This window comes from Herpailurus yagouaroundi, unplaced genomic scaffold, assembly GCF_014898765.1.
Source record: "Herpailurus yagouaroundi ecotype Mexico unplaced genomic scaffold, PumYag 202, whole genome shotgun sequence".
Taxonomy (NCBI): Eukaryota; Metazoa; Chordata; class Mammalia; order Carnivora; family Felidae; genus Herpailurus; species Herpailurus yagouaroundi.
Window position 1 is genome coordinate 10,119,195 of NW_024412433.1, and position 20,858 is coordinate 10,140,052.

The window sequence follows — 20,858 nt, forward strand, 5'->3', positions numbered from 1 at the left end:
TGCTCTGCCTATTTTACTCCGGTAATCCTTATGAAGCTCTACGAAGTGTAGGTTCTATAACTGTCTTCGTCTGCAGATGAGCAAACTCCAGCTTGGGAGGTTAAGTAAACTCCCAAATTCATGCATCTTCTCTTTTTCGTGATAGAGTTGAAAAAACATTAATGGCAAGAGATGACATTGAAGATGAAGATGCCCGTCAAGCATTGTTGAAGTTAGGCGTGGCTCATCTGTATGTTATAGGGAAAGCTCTCATGTTATTAAGTCTCATTAGCACTTAATGAGAAGTCCGTGTCCACTAGACTTCTTGAAACTTGCTGGGATACAGGCTTTTGAATTTAGGGGCCTGGTTACCTAATAGAAACAACATATATTGCAAGCTGTGTTGGGAATGTGTGCTGAATCCAGGAACTAAAAATCATATGCCCCCGGGGCCAGCTCTCCTGGCTATGTGACTGTGAGCTGAGGCAAGGCGGGGAAGCCCTGAGCCAAATGGAACCAATTAATGTACGCTTGGATGTAGACCTGCGTTTGTTTACCAAGCCTGCTTGCTGGTGGAAAGTCAAGTCTCTTTATCCTTCTTGTTTGTAATTTAATTTGCTGATTATCTTTGAGGGAAAAAAAGCACAAAGGTTGTAGGACCTTTGGCTGAAACTGCAAAAAATCAGATTTTATGAGCGTGTTGAATGCAACTAAGGAAATATAAAGTTGTTCTAAATTTACATGCTAAATATGCACCTGTTTTGAATTTGTAGATTTGACAGATGTCACTTTTTGGAATAAGCACAGGGATCCTGTGTTGCACTTGAGGTAGATAATAGAGGGTGGTAGGCATGGGGATAGTGAAATCCACCTTAAGCAATTGCAGAAAGTCCCGTGTGGCATCAGTAGAAGCTTTTACGGGAGAATCTGCACCCAGCTTTCCCAAACTTACCTTTGTGACTGCAAATATAGCAAAGTCCATCTGGATCTGTTTCCTGAGAGAGGAAATGGATGAAATGTGTGTCTTATGTGTCATGCAATTGTAATATCACTATTATTCTTGTTAGCACCGTAAAAATATCTTTTCAAGTAACTCTGAATCATCATATTGAGTGTTCAGGTCAAATTGGACTGAAGGTTGTAAGTGGAAGCAGTGGTAAGAAACGGTCATTTTGCTTTCAATCAGAAGAAAATTTGTTGAAACCAGTGGTCCTCAGAGAGGGATGGGTGTGGCTTGGGGGCGGGATTATGTTAGAATCACTTACTTCACTCCTCTCCCTTGTTCTTCATTATGTTGTCCTGCAGGACAGGAGTGGGAATAGTGTGCCAGCCATATGCATTTGAAAATACTTCCCACTTGATTCTGTCCTAAATTACTCGTTAAGGCTGGCTAGTTTTTTTTCTTTAATATTTGGAAGTGTTTATTGAGTGTCTTCTTGTTTCTTGGAAATACAGTAATGCTGTTCACAGAGAGTTCTGATAGTTTTTATTGACAAGCTAATTGACCGATAAACAAGAACAGCTTAAAGTAATAAAAAATATACTAGACAAGAAAAGTATGGCGTGTGATGCTATTAATGAATCACTCACTCAAAACCTTTTTGTTCACGCAATGTTTGCTTGAGTTTCTTTGTATGCAACACAGTCAGCAGTGAGTAAAGCCTGGTTAAGACTGTGGTGTGGTTGAACTTGTAATGACTTTGCCATGAGATTTGGGAGCCTTAAATGATGTCTGTAAGCATGATGTTGTGGTTATTTATTGCTGTGTAAGAAATCACCTCAAACGTTAGCTGTACAAAACAGTAACAGCCATCTACTTTGCTCACGAATCTGCAACTTGGTCAGGACTCTGTGGGGTCAGCTGAGGCAGCTCAACTGAGGCTAAAGAAGCCACTTCTAGATGGCTTATACATATGGCTGGCAAATTGGTGTTGGTTTTCAGCCAGGAGCTGAGGAGGGTGTCCTGTTCTCCACATGCACCTCTCCTTGGGGCTGTTGGAGCTTCCTCACAGCATAGCAGCTGGATTCCAAGATTAAGTGTCATCAGAACAACATCTAGAAGCTTCCAGTCTTTTAAAGGCTAACGGGAGGGGTGTCGATCTCTTCTTTTGAGGTGAGGGGTGTCAAAGAGTTTGCAGCCGTCTTCAACTTACCACAGACCAAATTAGACCACTTACCTTTGCCTCTATAAGCCATTCACTTTCATAGCTTTTGACATCTCTCAAGGTATTTCTTTACCTGTCTTATCGACTCCCTCCCCCCACCACATACCTTTTCTCATACATTTTCAAAGGAGGCAAAAATTGGTTCTTGGAGGGAGAGGAATCATAGATATTACAATGGGAATATCTATACCACAGAACATCAACAGATACACCGTATATCTGTGGTATTAAAATTTCATGGGGGCGGGGAGGCAATTAGGAAAAAAAAAAGTCTAAGAAGCAGCCTTCTGGAGAGAGAGAATGTAAAAAACTTTGAGAAACGCTGTTTTACTTCCAGCCCAGATGTGTTATCTTCTCTTCCATAAAGTCAAGCCCCATCCAATCCCAGCAGAGTTAATCGTTCCCTTCTTATACACTTAGAGACATTTTATTTGTATGTCTGCAGTGTATTTAACTGCCTGTATGATGCCTCTTTTTCTCATACCTGATTGTGAGCTTCTTAGATACATACTATCCTGTACCTATAGTATGCCTGTAACTGATACTTAGTGAATTGAATCGAAATGGCCTCAGGGGCATTAGGTTTTATCTTGGTTTGGGTTTTTCCACAAACAGACTCTGAAGTAAGAATTTAAGCTCCAAGTAGCCTTTTGGAAAGTGAAGGAAACGCTGGTGGGGAGCAGGGAAGGAGAGGACGCCAACGAAGGGAATATTATCATGTCAGCTCCCGTGGGTGACCGGTACTCAATATTGTGGGGAAATTCTCAGAAGTGTAAAAAGCCAGAACCAACATTAAACCCAAACAGAAAAGCGTCCCAGCGCAGAATTAAACCACCTGTGGGGCTGGGGAGCTGGGGTATTTATACTCTTAACGCTCCATCATTTGTTAATTGGAGACTCCGGGGGTCTTGAGCCACTGCAAAAAGCTTCTTCCGTGGCTTTGGAAAAAAACCTCAAGCAGAGAGAAGTAGGTGGTAACTTCCACTGATGGAGGAAGTCAAAAGTGTGAGGACCTGAGGGCTAAGGGCAGAGCACCAATAACATAAGCTGTAAGCTTCCTTAGCACTTAATGACTAAGCTAGTCAGAGGAAAGGGGAGGATGGTTTTTGTTTGAAATGGGGAACTCTTACTTTCTCATTGTCAGTTTCCTTGGTTGAAGTTCAGCCCCATGAAGGCAGGAAGCATGCTTGTCTTAATCAATAAGGTGTACTCAGCAGAGTCCCTGACTCAGTAAATAAGAGAATTAATGAATCAATGGCTGAATAAACCAGCACTAGGATTTAAGAGATGTGTTCTTTATTATGTTCCAATTCAAAGGAGGTCAGAGCAGGTTAAGATGCAAGCTGGTAATGAAAGCTGACATGTGTCAGGTGAGATTTGACTTCAGGAACTCTTAGAAGACCAATAGACTGACTACAACGTAGATATGCTCCTGGTGTTGGCCTGCGGCTTATTGACCCATTGGCATTTTTGTGACCAAGCAGCTGTGAGTCAGATTCAGGTCCACTGAACTCAGGCCCAGCCCAGGCCTTGTCCACAAGACTCAGGTCTTGTCCTGAGAAATTTAACATTATCTTGGGTTCAGGTGCTGTGAAAACAAAGATTGACTGTCCCGAGAAGTGGCTGTACTCGGATAAGCTTGTGATCTTGGAGAATCCACATGGTGTGTACCTGTCCGTTTTGTCATGGGCTGAATTATGCACCCACTCCCCCACCCCCAAAAGATATGATGAAGTCCTACCCCTCAGTGCTTCGGGATGTGACCTTATTTAGAGATAGTCTCTGCAGAGGTAGTCAAGTTAAAATGAGGTCATTAGCATGGGACCTAATCCAATATGGTGTCCTTAGAAATTTGGACTCAGAAACAGACACACACAGGGAGAAGATGATGTGAAGGTACAGAGAGAAGGCAGCCATGTCCCTGCGGTGGTACATCCATCTACAAGCCAAGGAATGCCACAGAGTGCTACAGATTCCCATCAGGACTAAAAGGTAGAAAAGGCAAGGAAGGCCTTTACTCTAGAGCCATCAGAGAGCGTGGTCCTGCTGGCCCCTTGATTTTGGACTTCTAGATTCCAGATCCATTAGACAACAGGTCTTTATTGTTTCGAGTCACCAGGTTTTCATACTTTGTTATGGTAACTCTAGGGAAGCAGTATCCTTTCTTGTCTTTTTCTTTTCTCTCTTTTTGGACAAAGCCTTTCCCAAATGGTTGTCCCCTGCCTCTCTTTCTTCTTTCTACTCTTTGCTTGCTTTTCTATGTATGCTGCACTGATGAATAGTTCACATTTGCCTATGGATTCCCCTGGTTTACAAAGGACATTCTTTTTTTTTTTTTTAAATATTTTTTAAATGTTTATTTCTGAGACACAGAGAGACAGAGCATGAGTGGGGGAGGGGCAGAGAGAGAGGAAGACACAGAATCTGAAGCAGGCCCCAGGCTCTGAGCTGTCAGAGCAGAACCTGACACGGGGCTCAAACTCACAAGCCGTGAGATCATGACCTGAGCTGAAGTTGGTCGCTCAACCGACTGAGCCACCCAGGCGCCGCACAAAGGACATTCTATTTTTTTTTTTTTTAAATTTTTTTTTCAATGTTTATTTATTTTTGGGATAGAGAGAGACAGAGAATGAACGGGGGAGGGGCAGAGAGAGAGGGAGACACAGAATGGGAAACAGGGTCCAGGCTCTGAGCCATCAGCCCAGAGCCCGACGCGGGGCTCGAACTCCCGGACCGCGAGATCGTGACCTGGCTGAAGTCGGACGCTTAACCGACTGCGCCACCCAGGCGCCCCAAGGACATTCTATTCTTAAGTCATTTGGGGGGTGAGAGAGGCTCTTCTTCAGATGTTTGGCCCTTTTGGCTGTTACTCAAAAGGGGGTCATTAACCTCATTGAAATGGTTTGCCATCTGTGCCAGAATTGGGTCAGAGTGAGGCCTTTTCTGCTGTTGTAGTGTGGTGAGATGGGCCTAGGAGATGGCCTACCTCTCTTACATGTTACTCCTTGTGGGGCTGCAGGCATAGATCCCTTCCTTTCCAAGGAAATTTAATGGACTCCAGTGAGGCCATTAGTCATGGTTCTTGTGGCTGAGACTTGTCAGCTTCCCCCTAGTGAGGTTGGATGTTTGTCTAGTTGTGGACCCGGATTAGAGCTCATTGCCAAGGCGGTTTTCAGAGAGGAGTCATGTGGCTGATGGTAGCAGGAAGTGGTATGGAATCAAGGAACGGAAGGCGACGAGCTGAGATGAGAACAGTGTGACTCAGGCGTGTGTGTAGTTTGAAGGAATGATGTTTTTCCTCACTTAATGATTTGTTTATGCATTAAGCATTTATTTAGTAGCTACTCTGTGTCAAGTACTTAGCTAGGGACAAGGGCTATAAAGAGACAAGTAAACAGTAATTCAAGTGCCCCAGGTGGCATGAAAATCCTGATTATTATACAAAGCTCAGTTCAGGCAGAAAGCGGGCAGGAAGGTTAGTTCTTAGCTGGGAGGTAGGGAGTTTCAGGAAAGCCTTTATAGGTGTGATCATAATTGGGGGGAACAGCAACAGAATATAAGAGTTGTTGTCTCCCTCGATAGGGGCAACTTTTTAGTTCTTTTGTAAAACAACTCTTCTAAAGATATCATGTATAGCAAAGGAATTCTCTGCCCTCTGTGGATGACTACAGCATAGTTGCTCTCCACTGAGCCTTGATCAAAGCAAACTCTGGCTTGCCCAGTCTCTGGCATGGCCCCATCCTGACCACTTGAAGCCTGGGGACAAAATTATTTTTAGTTTCCTTCCAACCTGCCAAGATAATGTTCAATCCTGCATCAGCCGAAATCTAGTCCTGCAGAGGAATTTTGTCTAGTGAAAATAAAAACAAATGAGCAGGCATGTCAATATATGTGTGTTCATAACACGTATCTGCTGGGTCCTGATGAGCAGGGTATTCACCGACACCATAAAGCAAGCATTTCAAACTGGAACATAAAGGTGTCCCTGGGGCTGTACTCAGGGACTGAATGAAGTCCCTTGGGGAAATAGGAGAAACAGTCTTTGGAATCTTAAACTCCTAACATTTGGTGTGGTTTCCAAATCTTACATTGTTTCTTTTCGTTCTCTTAAAAATATGTTGATGCTGTTTTGTTTTCATTCTCTGCTGTATGCTCTCATTTATTGCTTTGGAGGAAGACAAGTACTCAGGGTGTTTCTAGCTGTGCGCTTGCCTTGGTCTGGTTTTTAGAGGCTGCTTTGTGCTGCACCCGTGCACGCGTGTGCCTCACAGAAGGACGTGGCCAGACGTCCACTTGATCTATGCCTCATCTACGATTTGATTGCAAATAACTTATGTTAAACTTCCCAGAAAATTAATAGCAGTTGGCATTTTGCATGGCAGAAAATACAAATTGGCAAAAGGAAGGAGAGGAAAGGGAAGAAGAGAAAAAAAAAATTACATGCAATTCAAGAACCTGGAAGTGACTGCTGTGAATATTTTTGTATGTGTGCTTCCAGATATTTTAAAGTGGCTGTCTAAACATAAATGGCAGAAAGTAGGGAAAAGAATAAAGATAATTTGTGTGTGTGTGTGTGTGTGTGTGTGTGCGTGCGTGTACCAGTTACTCTACTCGGTATTTAATGTACATTGTCGGGGGAAATGTTGGAGGATATGTTAGAGAATCGGGGCCTTGACATCAGAGTGCTTTAGAGTGAATCTGCCCTGTTTTTATCAGAATGTTGTTGGAAGGTAAATGAGATAATTCTTGTCAAGTGCCTTTGGCACTTGATGCAAGGTTGGGTCTAGCTCTCTCTCTTTCTCTCTCTCTCTTTCTCACACACACACATTTATATCCATTATTGGTCCTATTTTTATGATGAGTCATCGATTTAGACTCATGATTGACCCTAAGATTTTCCGATTCTAAAACCTTTCATTTCATTCCATGCCTTATGCTATTGATTCCAAAATTAAGTCTATTATGCAGTTTTAAAAGATGATATAGCAGCGACCTTATTAACTCTAGACAGGTGTCGAAGAGATTAGGGACAGCACGCTGAGCGATGACTGAACCAGTCGTTATGTGGCTGGGCTTCTGGGCCCGGCTGTCTTTGAAGTCTGTCGCTCAGGGGCACTTAGGACAAGTTGCTTCACTTTTCTGAGCTTCCGTTTCTTCATCTGTGACATGAGGGAGTTGGTGTGGGTTGTCGTGAAGGTTGCTCCTATTAATATTCTGCATTTCTGGGTAGTAATTTCTCCTACAGAGAGTTCAGGGTTTGTGTTTCCACATTTATTTGCGAGGGAGCATGAGGCAAACATTTAAGATGAGGGAGAGAAGGGAGTCTGAGAAGGGAGAGAAGAAGCTGATAGCAGTCACAACCAGATAGCGGTCAGCATCCATGGAGACATAAATATCTGAGCTGGAAAGAAACAGGATTTGGGGGAAAGGACCTTTGGAAATTATGGATAATGCTAACATGTACATCATAACCTTTTATGCGATCGTCCAAATACAGAGCATTCTTCAGTGCACTTAGCTTTGGTTGATTAAAGATATAAGTTTGACTCTGGCTTCTGCCTACCATAAAGACAGCTGCAATAGCATCGCTTTCCATCCTATGAACAAGAAAAAGCCAGATTATTTACAAAATCAAACCTTCCCTTGAACCCATCAAAGAGCCAGGGGCATAGTACACCCAGCTGGCCTGAAATGTATAGGAAACACGCCCTCCAGAAAAAAGAGGCCACATGAGTTATGGCTCACTTTGAATGGAGAATGGATGATGGCTTGTAAGGCAAGAGGGTAAAAAAAATTCAGGTAACATCACTAGCAAATTTTTAAAGGTCAGTTGTGGGCTAGCGTCAAAGTGAAGAGCCCATGGTTACCCTCTACCCAAGGAGAATTCGCATTAATTCATAGACCTTTCTAAATAGACACCCAGTGAGACTCAGGACAGTGACTGACAGCCAGGCTGGAGGCCAGAGCAAGCCTCTTTGATGGTTCAGGCCTAGGGGAGGGGTGTGGCTATCAGGCACAAGGCCAGGCACCTGGACTTTTCTAAGGAACACAAGACTTCACAGCGGGGGGAGGGTGAAACATCCCGTGCTCCAAGGGCATAGGTGAAGACCCCTTGTAACTTGTGGGGAGGAAAAGAAAAAGAATTTTCCGCATCTGGAGGAGAGGCAGGGAACCGCCCCGGATCCAGACAAGTACGGGTCTCTTAACAGCGGGGGGCAGAGACAAGATGACTGAGCAAGCCTGGCTCCCGAGACCGTAGGATTCAGGACCTGCCTAAGACTGAGGTAGAACAAGGAGGAAGCACCCTTCCCTGCCCTTCCCTCCATACGTTCCCAGGCTAGAAAGCACCTGGCATCAGGCGATTGCGGTTAGCCTCTGGGGCCAGGGAAAGAATGAGGACAGAGAGGCTCTATGAGTCCCAGGGGTACAGAGAAGCCTGCAGGCTGAGGGTGGAGCTGGAATGTTGACAGGCACCTCCCAGCAAAGCAGACCCCCAACCTAAAGACAAGGTAATTCTAGAGGATTGAAATTTGTGGTGTAGCAATAAAACCAGAAGCCAGACCGATTCCAAGTGAGACTGACTTGGCACACCACACTAAGTGCCCGAGCAGAAGGGAAACGGTCAGGTTCAGGTGTAAAAGCTGTGGCCCTCCGACATTACCACGCATGGTGTCCAGGACTCAATAGGAAAGTAGGAGACACACAGGAAGTCAGGAGGAAAACAATCCACTGTGAGGAGACAAAGCCATGAACAGAACCAGGCTAAGGGATGACTCCGATACGGAATTTAAAATAACTGATGAATATTTAAAGGCTCCGGTGGGGGGGGGGGGCGGAGTGGAGAACAAGCATGAACATATGGGGAGTTTCAGCAAAGAAAGAATCAAACGAAAGTGCTAAGGAAAACAGGAATAAGAAGGAAAACAACAGTAACAGAGCTGAAGACTACCTTTAATGAGCTCATCAGCAGACTCAGCAAAGACAAAGGAAGAATGAGTGAACTTGTGGACAGGCTTTTTCAGTTGTATTGATTATAGGTTTTCTGCATTGTATTTCATTGATTTCTCCTCTGATCTTTACTATTTGGTATCTTCTTTTTTTTTTTTTTTTAATTTTTTTAAACGTGTATTTATTATCGAGAGACAGAGAGACACAGAGCACGAGCAGGGGAGGGGCCGAGAGAGAGGGAGACACAGAATCTGAAGCAGGCTCCAGGCTCTGAGCCGTCAGCACAGAGCCTGACGTGGGGCTCGAACTCACAGACCGCGCGATCATGACCTGAGCCAAAGTCCATTGCTTAACCAACTGAGCCACCCAGGCGCCCCTATTATTTGGTATCTTCTGCTTGGGGTTTCATTTACTCTATTTATTCTTTCATTTTTTTTTTTTTAAGGCTGAAGCTGAGTTTATTGAATAGAGAATTTTCTTCTTTTCTAATAGTGGCATTTTGTGCTATAAAATTCCCCTTATGTATGTTTTAGTGGCATCTCAGAATTTTTGGTATGTTACGTTTTCATTTCCATTCAGCTCAAAGTACTTTCTGTATTGCCTTTTGATGTGTTCTTTGATCTATGGGTTATTTGGAACTGTTCGTTTCCACGTATTTGAAAATTTTACAGAGAATTTTCTGTTGATTTTTCTTTGTAGAATATGATTCCTAAATTTACTGAGGTGTTTTAAAAAAAAATTATGGCCCAGAATTTGGTCTGTTTCGGTAAGTGTTTTATGTATCCTTGAATCCTGTTGTTTTTGGGTGGAGTGGTCTAGAAATGTCAATCATGTCGCGTTGTTGGTGGCATTATTCAAACTTTATAGATCCTTGCTGCTTTTCTGTGTAGTCTATCAATTTTGGTGAGAGTGGGATTGAAATCTCTGACTGTATTTGTGGTTTTTGTCTATGCCTTGTGGCCTACCAGTTGTATTTGCCTCTTCATATTTTGAGTGAATTTCTTGTAGGCCACATAGAATCAGGCCGTCTTCGTCAACGCTCACTATATATCTGCCTTCTTTTTACTAGTGGTATGAATTTTATAGATGTTAAATCTATCATTTTAGGATTTATTTTCTCCTTGTCTCAGCTGGGCTTTTTGTTATTAACTTTGTCCTCTCTTTCTGCCCCCTTTTTTATGATTCTGTTTGATCTCTCCTGTTAATGCATGTAACTCTTTGGTTTGTTATTTTTGTCATTGCTTTCGTATAGTATACCGTTAGCTTATCGCCTTCCGATGATATTAAACCATATCACATACACTGTTAGATGCTTACGGTAGCATACTTAGGCTTCACCTTTTCTGACCTTCGTTCTTGTGTGTTTGTGCTAAAATCTTCCTCCTCCCCAGTGAGCTCTGCGTAAGCCTTGGGGGCTTTCTGCGTGCTCTGTGGGCATAGAGTTATTTCGGTGCCTCTCCCACATAATCTCTTGAGAGAATCTGTGATGTTCAAAAGAAATGCTTCCATAATTAAAACTGCATGCATAAATATGGGTGTGCGAACATGAGTATTTTCAGTTCGTTTAATAATAGCTATCACTTTTAACAGATACAGACAACCTTTTAAATTTAGGAGTGTCTGGAGGTACGCCTTTGAAATTCAGTTGGAACTTTTTTCAATAAGGCAATTACTAGGGACACTTTGCGGCAAGAGGGGGAATGCCATAGTGCTATAGGTCTTTCTTTGCATTAAACAAAAATTAATCCTCGAATGACAGAAGGCGATTCTGTATATGCTTGCTAGATTTGGGGGAGATTATCCAACCCTGTTTTACTTTTAAAAAAGGACCGAAATGAAAATCAAAATCTTTTGCATTGAAATGTATTTCAATGAAAATTGAATTTAAGTAGGATTTTCTTTTTATTCATTCACCTGTTTCCTCTTAATCATATAACAAACCATTTGCTGTTTGTTTAAGAGGAAAAGAGTTTTCTTGCTTTGTTTTGTTTTGTTTTGTTTTTTGAATGGCTATTTAAAAGCAGACATGTAAGAGTTTACATTGAAAATGATAAGTGAGATCTTATTTAAGGTCAGAATGGAGTATTGCAATGGCTCCTTTTCCAGTATTTGGGGCTTGAATATACGTTTTTAAAAAGTAAGTGGTATAAAATGTAAGGAAACTACAACTAAGTTTAATTAATTCTTACATACCCCCCAGGAATAAAATGAAGTGTGGTTATGTGCAGCATGTAAAAGCGTCACTGATTTTTGCACGCTGGCACAAATTAACATTTGTTTGGGGTACTGAAGTTTTCCATTTCTTTGATTGGCCCCCTTGTTCCTTGTGGTTCTCTTAAGGAGAACATTTGCAATATTTCTGAAGCTTGATGAGGGCATTACTGAATCAGTCATTTGCAAGTTAAAACTGACCATTTTTGCCAGCCTTCACAATGCAAGGATGAACCAGGGATTAAAACCTTCATGCCTTTTCTTTCATTTGAGTGAGGATAGTGTTCCGTTATCCCAGAAAAAGAGGAGGCAGGATTTGCCTTCAAAAGATGCTTTATATTTTGGATACGGAGTCAATACAAAGGTGAGATACACCCGATTTGAATTGGTAAAATATGTAAATACTTGCCAGCTAAACTGTCAGAGATTAATGTCTGAATAGGAGTAAGTAGCAAGCGCCAACTGTAAAATTATACAGGGCATGGCGATTACCCCCTCCGCATAATGGGGCTTGATTTAGAGGCTCTATTTTAGGATTGCGCATAAAGCACCAAGTGCAGAAAGCCGGGCTTTGTCTAATTTGTCCGGGGCAGTGCCCTAATTTTCTACAACCCTGCTCACTTCCCTTCTGTAAGAATGAATAACACATTTGCTTTATGGAACTCTGTGTATCTTTCATTTGGGAGCAATGGCTTTTCCAAGCTCCTCTCTTCGATTCCTCTTCTGTTGCCTTTTTTCGAAGGCTCCTGGATCGTGTTAAGTTGCACTGTCTTTACGGCACTTGTCTATCCGTGCAGAGAACAAGCGATGCCGTTTTTGACATGGCGTAACGTAGCCCTTTAGACGTGACGGATGAGAACACCGAGGCCCAGGAAGTACAAGGCCTTGCCCTTCTGATGGAGCTGTCTTTACCACCCAGCGAGAGAGCTGGCCACCTGAACCGGTGTCATTGCGGGGACACTCTCGGGCTCTCTCTTGAGACTTGGAATTCATCTCGTTTCGGCAGTAGCCCACAGAGCTTTATTGTAGACATGAGTAAGCTGGGGACCGTAATACCGCCTTTAAATTATTATCGATGCTTTGTCATTAAGGCCCCACCTATTCAAATAACAAAGTGCAAGATCCTCTATGTTTCCTTAAAAGCTAATGTTGCTGTTCTGTTCTGTAGTTTTAACATTTATGAAGTCCTTTTAACGTTTTGTTAGTGGCTCCGTTTTATTGTCTCAGGTGATTTTTTTTCATCAGAAAGTAATTTGTATCGGTGAGACTCTTTCCGAACAGACGCCTCACGCGAGCTCGCTTAAGCGTAAGAGAGAAGGTACTGGTTCTCATTCTCAGTCAGAGGCAGCTGGAGCCAGGGCTAGGCAAGGTCACGTCTGTGACTCTCCATGGCTCGTCCCTCTTGGTCTCCCGGTGGTCTTATTCTCGGGCTGACCTTGGCGGGTGAGGAGGTCAGCGGTAGCTTCCTACTCACATCACCTTGGCCTAGCAACCCTGTGAGTCAGTCAGTCTCCTGGAAGAGTCTGTCCCGCCAATCTTGAGTTTCCTCTGAACCAACGCCTTTGGCCAGGGACACGCGGTACTCAGGCGGTCAGCCTGTGTCGCATATTCTTTCCCAGGGTCGGGGGCAGGGACAGCCCCGCTCCACAAAGCAGCTATAACAGTGGAGACGTTTCCTCAAAGGGGGGGCAGAAGAGTGTTCTTAGCAGAAACAGCTCTACCGTCACACTTGTACCGTTCTTTCCTAGATTTTCAAGAGCAGCTCACAGTTACATGAATCTTCTATAAAAAGATGTATTCTTGTAGACCCAATGACTCATCAGATAATTCACATCGTATTTCCCTCTTTAGCCTCATCCTTTCATTGTGGGCAAAAAGGACAAAGCCGTTAAAGAAAACAAAATGCGTTTTTTCCAGAAAAGGAATAATTGTCTCTATTTCACCTTCAGATACTGCCTTAGCCTCTCTCTCTGCAGCTAGTCGATGAACTCACACAGGTTTGCAGTTGTCATTTGATTTAACGGTGTCCAGCTCTCTGTGAGAAACCCGTTCAAGCAGAGACTAACATTTCACTTCTGTTCCAGCTGTGCCTGCCTCAGTGTCTGCTTGAGGGGAGGTATTCAGGGACAGGGTGCACAGCGGATCGGCGAGCTGGAGACCCACCAAGGCTTTTGAAGAGATAGGTGGTTCAGGTTACACAGCCCGTGTGGAAGTTGGCATTTGCACTCCGTTATCTTCCTGTCCCTAATTTGGGGTTTTAGAAATGGTTTCTTTCTCTTCCTTGGCTCTCTGGCTGCCTGCGTCCGGCCCGCAGCTTCCAGTCTCTCGCTGCGCTCAACGGCCAAACCAGTAGCCATGGCATTCGGTCCCACAGTGGGGACGGGCAATCTCAGAGATTCTGGGCAGCGTGGTTGTCCAGACTTCGTGGGAATGGAGTCACCTCTGGTGCCATCTTTAGGAACTTGTTGTGCGGCAAAAGTCAGGCTGAGGTGAGCTGTGGTTTCGTGTACTGCTCATGGAGCCCCCAGCAAGATGGCGGGTGAGGACAGTGTCCTCACACGCTCATTAGCTCCTCTTCTGAGCTACTCTTCTCTTTACGCTCTTCGTCGTATGGCCCCAGTTGCTGTCTCACAAAGGCGACCAGCTTTTCCTCTCCCTGTCATGTATCTGTGGTGCTCCTCCCAGACCTCTTTGTAACACCAGATGTTGGGCTGGAATCAATTAAGAACAAAGGCAGAAACTTCCAGATTAATTTGAAAACTTGCCCTTGTGGGTTTTTTTTTCTTTTTAAGTTTATTTATTTATTTATGTATTTTGAGAAAGAGAGAGTGTGCATGCCAGCAGATAAGGAAGGAGCAGAGAGAGAGAGACAAGGGGAGAGAGAATCCCAAGCGGGCCCCATGCTGTCAGTGCAGAGGCTCGAACCCCTGAAGCGCAAGATCATGACCTGAGCGGAAATCAAGAGTCGGATGCTTAACGGACTGAGCCACCCAGGCGCCCCTGCCCTTACGGTTTTAAAAAATACAAATCAGGGGCGCCTGGGAGGCTCAGTTGGTGAAGTGGCTGACTTCAGCTCAGGTCATGATCTCACAGTTTGTGGGTTCCAGCCCTGAGTCGGGCTCTGTGCTGACAGTTCAGAGCCTGGAGCCTGCTTTGGATTCTGTCTCTCTCTCTCTCTCTCTCTCTCTCTCTCTCTCTCTCTCAAAAATAAACATTAAAAAAATTAAAAAAATACAAATCACTATTCACTGAGAAATAGGACAGCAGATCTCCCTTCCATTTGAACAAATATCAGGCTGGCGACTTTGTATCCTGAAAGGTGGCTGTGTTCGTCAGGGTTAAATCAGAGAGAGAACTAGTAGGAGAAATGCCTCAGGACTTATTCGAGGAACCGGCTTATGCAGTTGTGGAGGCTGGCGAGGCAGGGCTGAGACCCTTGAGGCAGGCTGTCAGGAAGGGTAGGCTGGAACTCTTGGGCATGGACGAAGCTGCCGTCCACAAGTAGAAATTCTTCCCCCTCAGGGAAGCCTCACCTCACCTGTTGTTTCAATTGATTGAATGAAGTCCACCCAGATTATCCAGGATATGTCTGCAATTCAAATGATTATGGACTTTAATCATACCTACAAAATATCTTCACCGTGTTTGGTTAAATAATAGCATAGTAGCCTAGGCAAACTGACACATGAAAGTGACCATCAGCGTGGCCGTTGGGAGTTCTAGTAGATTCGGTGTGGCCCCATGGAACTGCTTTAGGCTCTTGGGATACTTCATTGACTAAAACAGTTTCTCCTCTTAAGGCATTTATGTTCTAATGGAAGAGGACAGGAAATAAGATAAACAAAATACGTAATTTTTTCGTGGTGACAAGTAGTGAGGAGAATAATAAAGCAGAGGAAGGGGATGGACGGCGTTGAGTATGTACATGTGGAATTGGTTACATAATCTGTGAGGCCCAGGGCAAAATGAAAATGCAGCGTCCTATATTCAAAAAGTAGAGAAAAGTGCCGCTAAAGGCACTGAAACATAAAATTTTTTACTTTTCTTCGTGAATCTGTCTCTGGCACAGTCATGGTGTTTTCTTCTGTTTGATTGGTGGGTTGCTTTTGTTGTTTAATGCCGTTCTAACTAAAAAAAGATTCAACATTGAGATTATTAACACGAATCTACCATTCATCATTATATTGTGCAATGCCCACTTTATTTTTTTTTTTAATTTTTTTTTTAAAGTTTATTTATTTTTGAGACAGAGAGAGACAGAGCATGAACAGGGGAGGGGCAGAGAGAGAGAGGGAGACACAGAATCGGAAACAGGCTCCAGGCTCTGAGCCATCAGCCCAGAGCCCGATGCGGGGCTCGAACTCACGGACCGTGAGATCGTGACCTGAGCCGAAGTCGGATGCATAACCGACTGAGCCACCCAGGCGCCCCATGCAATGCCCACTTTAAATACAAGGATAGGAGCAGAAGCGTTGAAATGACACGAAGTTTGCACTTCCTGGTTCATATGTGCATCTGAATTTTCTTCTCACCGGAACAGTGGAAATATGCTACAAAACTAACTCACCTGTATTTATTTATTTATTTATTTATTTATTTATTGAGAGTGCCTACCCATGAGTGGGGGATGGGAAGAGGGGGAGAGAGAGAGAGACAGAGAGAGAGAGAGAGAGAGAGAGAGAGAGAGAATCCCAAGCAGGCTCCATGCGCATTGCAGAGCCCAGCATGGGGCTCAATCCCACGACCCTGGGATCGTGACCTGAGCTGAAATCAAGAGTCAGACCCTTAACTGACTGAGCCACCCACTGCCCCTGTTTCATTTCTTTTTATTAATTATTTAACTAATTGTTTTGAGAGAGAGAGAGAGAAAGTACACACACACGAGCGAGGGAGGGGCAGAGAGAGAAAGAATCCCAAGCAGGTGCCGTGCTGTCAGTGCAGAGCCCGACGTGGAGCTCTCGCCCACAAACCACGAGAGCATGACCTGAGCTGAAATCGAGAGTCGGTTGCTTACCCGACTGAGCCGCCCAGGTGCCCCTGTTCCATTTCTAAAAATGCACATTCTCCTGACACTTTACCTTTAGCTTGCAGATTAGTGAGGAGGGGCCGAAGGGAGGAGGAGCTGTGGCTGTCCTCCCTGTCCCTTTCCTTCTCTGTTGTCATTTTCAGTGTCATTTTCAGTTGTCTGTTACAGGAAAGTCCTACAAATGGAAGGGATATGCTAGAGTTCCTTGATCATTCATGTTTGTTAAAATACAACTGACTTACTTCTGCATTTGAAGCAAGTTCTCCTTCCAAAGCATGGCCTCCTGGGGCCGCCAGTACACTGCTTACAGAGCCATGGACCTAATATGCTTGCCTGGTACTCTCTTGGCATCTTCTTGAATTCCTAGGCATCAGGGGATGCACCTATTATGTGTATCTCCTCTACTCACGCATGTACTCTACTGTTTCATTGGACTCAGCTTACAAAACACAGGCTCAAAGATAAATTTATGAAGGATTTCAAGACCATGACATTCACCCAAGAGCATTAAACCAAGCATGGTGTTCTCCTAAGCGTGGGGATCCTGTTGGGATGGTGCAGGTTGCGGGCCCACGAAGCCATCTTCGTGTATGTGGGGGGGGGGGGCACACGCACCTGCTATTTTAGATAATATTGATAAAGAAGGCCTGTCTCATAAAGTGACATTTGATCAAGGTCCTGAAGAAGATACAGAAGCAAGGGATTCAGATCCTAGAGCAGGGGGAGCATGTTCAGACATCCCAAGGCACATGTGTCTTCGCCTTATCCTCAGAAGAATAAAGACGCCACTGTGGTTGGATCCAAGTGAGAGGGAGGGTGAGGAGTGGGAGGTGAGGTTAGAGAGGCAGAGGTCCCTGAATTGTGCGTGAGTTTCAAGGCCAAGGCAAGGACTTGGAATATTTTTGTGAGAAGGGAAGGCTTGAGATAGTCCTACCAGAGGGGTGACAAGCTGTGATCTGAGCTGAGAAGGCCCCCCCTGGCTGTGCTGTGGTAATACCCTGCACTGGGTCAAGGGTGGGAGTGGTAGGACCAGATGCTATGATAGACCAAACAAAGATGGGGCCTGGACTGGGTGTACACATAGCAGTTATTAAATGTAGCTGGATTCTGGTTATATTTCAAAACGGGTGCCAACAGGAACTGCATACAGAATAGATATTTACTAGAGTCAGGAAGAGAAATGGTCTATTGAAAAGTGGTGGCTTTCCTGAAGTTCTACAGCTAGCGCATGGCAGAACGGGGGAAGGCAGAGAGCAGGATTCTTGTGTTCTTTTCATTGGTTCTTCTCCTTTTTCATTAGCTCTAGACTGCCCCCCAAAATAGCGCCGATCACCTTCTTTTCTGAACATCTTCACTTCTCTGGCTGAAATCAACATGCCTTAAATTTCTAGGAGTCTCTCTCTACATATCACCTTGGAAGAACTTCCCAGAGCAAGGTGTTGGTGATTTTACCGCTGCCCCATGTTCCCATGGTCTCTGTGTGGGGGGGTTGGCCGTCTCCCACGATATCAACTTAGGGGCATCCTGACAGTTTTCCCCCTTCATGTGACTGAGTGTCTCTTGACCTTCCCTAGTAAAACAGAGTTAATAAAAAAGATTTTGCTACTGGGTCTGATGTATCAGTGCACCACATACTGCTCCAAACAATTCCACTAGAGTTGGCTTCTTTATTTATTTGTTTGCTTGTTCCTTTTGCTCGTCAGCACTTTCAGACCATGCTGAAGTCTAAATTGAATGTCCTGACACTGAAGAAGGACCCCCTCCCAGCAGTCATCTTCCACGAGCCTGAGGCCATTGAGCTGTGCACCACTACACCCCTGATGAAGACCAGGACTCACAGTGGCTGCAAGGTATGTGGCATGTGGCCCGCAGCCAGCGGGAGAGACAGAAGGATGTGTAGCCTTAAGACACTTGTTTACCAGTGGTAACTATTCATTTATTTACTTATGTGTATTTCTCATGAGACAGAGAGAGTGAGTGGGGGAAGGGCAGAGAGTGAAGGAGCGAAAGAGAATCCGAACACAGAGCTCAAACCCACAAACCATGAGCTCGTGACCTGAGCTGAAATCAAGCGTCGGAAGCTTAACCCACTGAGCCACCCAGGCGCCCCTCCCCCACGGTCACTTTTTAAAGGAATGAAAAGGTAGAACAGCTAATAAAAGCTCACTGAGTGATGGTTGTATGAATCTGTCTCTTGCTCTATTTTTAGCGATCTGGCTCTCTTCCTTGTTTTCAGGTACGCATGAAAGACATAAGTTTTAGTATGTATGAGTAGAATAGTATTCTGCCCACTTTTGTTGTACCATCTGAACCCATGTACACAGGAAAAGTTCTGTCCTTCGTGATCCTTCCTTCCCTTGTATTTGCACTCTGAATAAACCACGTCTTGAAGAATAAAAAACAGATTTCTCAACAGTATCGTTCTCCTTTGGGAGAAAAAATTTTGCATTTTTGCTTGGCTTGGGCACTCTGAATTTATACTAATATTCATGTCTCAGAATCCATTAAAAAACATTTTTCATTTATGTAAACGATACTGCTGACATTATAAAAAAAAAAAACCCTAGAAATGAAATGTATAATTTTGGTTTTTTGGGTTCTTTCTCACTTGATATTCTTTTGTGCTTGAATTGATGAATACAGCAATCAGTTCAGAGGTAACAAAGAAAATATGTTCGTGCACATTTCGTCATCAGCAATTTGTTTGGAGGAGTAAAAATTAAATAAGGGGTAGAACTTTGTTTTGAGTAGTGAAAAGAAAATAAAACAAGAATGCGCGTTTGCATGTGGGTTTCTTTTGTAACCTTACAGACATACTCCTTTCCTTATTGCGTTTCCAGGTTAGGGAAGTCAAGATCCATCTAGCTTTCTTGCTAGAATATTCCATCCCCTCCCCAGGTCTTGCATAGCTGTGGCCAGATTGGAGGCTACAGAAATCTTGAGTGATGGCTGTGTACACAGAACCCCACACATGGTCATTTATTTCACAAATATCCATTGGGGGCTTATCCTCGACCCAGCACTGGGGTCAGTGGAGCACTCCCGCCAGCATCTTTGTGGGGTTTAACTGCCAGTTGGGGGGGAGGGAAGAGAAAATACAGGTAGGTGAGCACTGGCGGTTGAGACAGCCAGTCTGAAAGAACTTGCAGAAGAATCTTTCAGGCCGAAGGGACGGGGAGCACGGATTCTCATAGGTGGCCGTGGTGTTGGCGTCCTTTGTAATGGAAAAGAATGGGCAGCGGGACCGGGGAGTTGTGAAAGTTGTGTTGTGTGGTGTCATCAAGGCAAGGAGTTTAGACTCTGTTCTAATTATTATGCGGGTCCGTTAGAGAGATTTAGGCCAGCGGGTTATAGGACTCTGTTAAAAAAAAAAAAGTGATGTTATTATTTATTTTTTATTTAAAAATTTTTTAAACGTGTTTATTTTCAAGAGAGAGAGAGAGAGAGAGAGAGAGAGTGTGTGAGTGAGTCGGGGAGGGGCAGAGAGAGGGAGACAGAGGATGCAAAGCAGGCTCTCGTGCTGTGAGTGCAGAGCCCGATGCGGGGTTTGAACGCATGAACCGTGAGACCGTGCCCTGAGCCAAAATCAGGAGTCAGCCACTTAATCGACTGCGCCACCCAGGTGCCCCCCAAAAGTGGTTGTAAATGGTAACTCTGCTAAGGTGAACTTTGAGCTTCCAAAGAGCAGTCGCCAGAGGCAACTTCGACAGGAGTCCGGGGGTCTGCGGAACTGGTCTTGGGTCCCCGTGTATGCACCGCTTTGGGTAAATGGATGATACAAAGGCATTAGGAAAGTGCTCGTTAAATTTGAAAGTGATAGGAGATCAAATGGTGTTAATACATCCTTTAGAGGGTTCCCAGAGTCATTTTGAATTCTGTTCCTGTTGGGGAAAAGGGTCCCTCAGAAGCAAGATGGAGTCAGTAAGGACAAGTAAAAGGAGAGGAGGTACCTTTGGTAAAGTCTGCAGAGTATGTTTAAATGGGAGGAGGATGCAGTTATAGAGTAAAAGGCCTAGCAATGCAATCAAGATATGAAAGAGGTGTGTGTGTGTGTGTGTGTGTGTGTGTGTGTGTGTGTGAGAGAGAGAGAGAGAGAGAGAGAGAGAGAGAGAGATTTTCTAGACAGATATATATTTGCTAGGAGAATAAAAACTATCATTTTCCTGAAAGGGAGCATAGGGTTCGAGATGCATGGAGTAATTTTTTTTTTCCGTGTATTGCCTTAGGTCTGTGTTCGCTTATTTTACTTCTAAAAGGATGTTGGAAAAAAATAGAAGGGATTCAGAAGAACACACCCGAGAGAATGAGGTGGGCTTGGCGTCAGTCAGTGGGGCTGGGTAGACAAAGGGAGATCATCCGTGATTTCACCTGGACACTGGAGAGACCTTGGCCTCCAAGGTGAAAAACACAGACCACCGGGCTGTAGAAAGTTTCTGAACTCTCCATCCCTAGAAATCTTGAAGATGAGATTCCGGGTGCAGATAATCATAATCTGGGCCAGCTCTAGCTTTAGGATTCTATTTGAAGGA

General features: G+C 44.2%; 1 protein-coding gene across 2 annotated transcripts in view; it reads left to right on the forward strand.

Moving 5' to 3' along the window:
• The window catches only part of PID1 (phosphotyrosine interaction domain containing 1), a 232,595-nt gene that overhangs the window by 89,934 nt on the left and 121,803 nt on the right, over positions 1-20,858 (forward strand). Inside the window, exon 2 of one of the 2 annotated variants that reach the window (XM_040450790.1) lies at positions 18,033-18,179. The exons of the other annotated variant lie outside the window; for it this stretch is intronic. Within the exon in view, the coding sequence (XP_040306724.1) occupies positions 18,033-18,179 (147 nt within the window). The remainder of the gene's footprint in view (positions 1-18,032; positions 18,180-20,858) is intronic. 2 annotated transcript variants of the gene reach the window in all.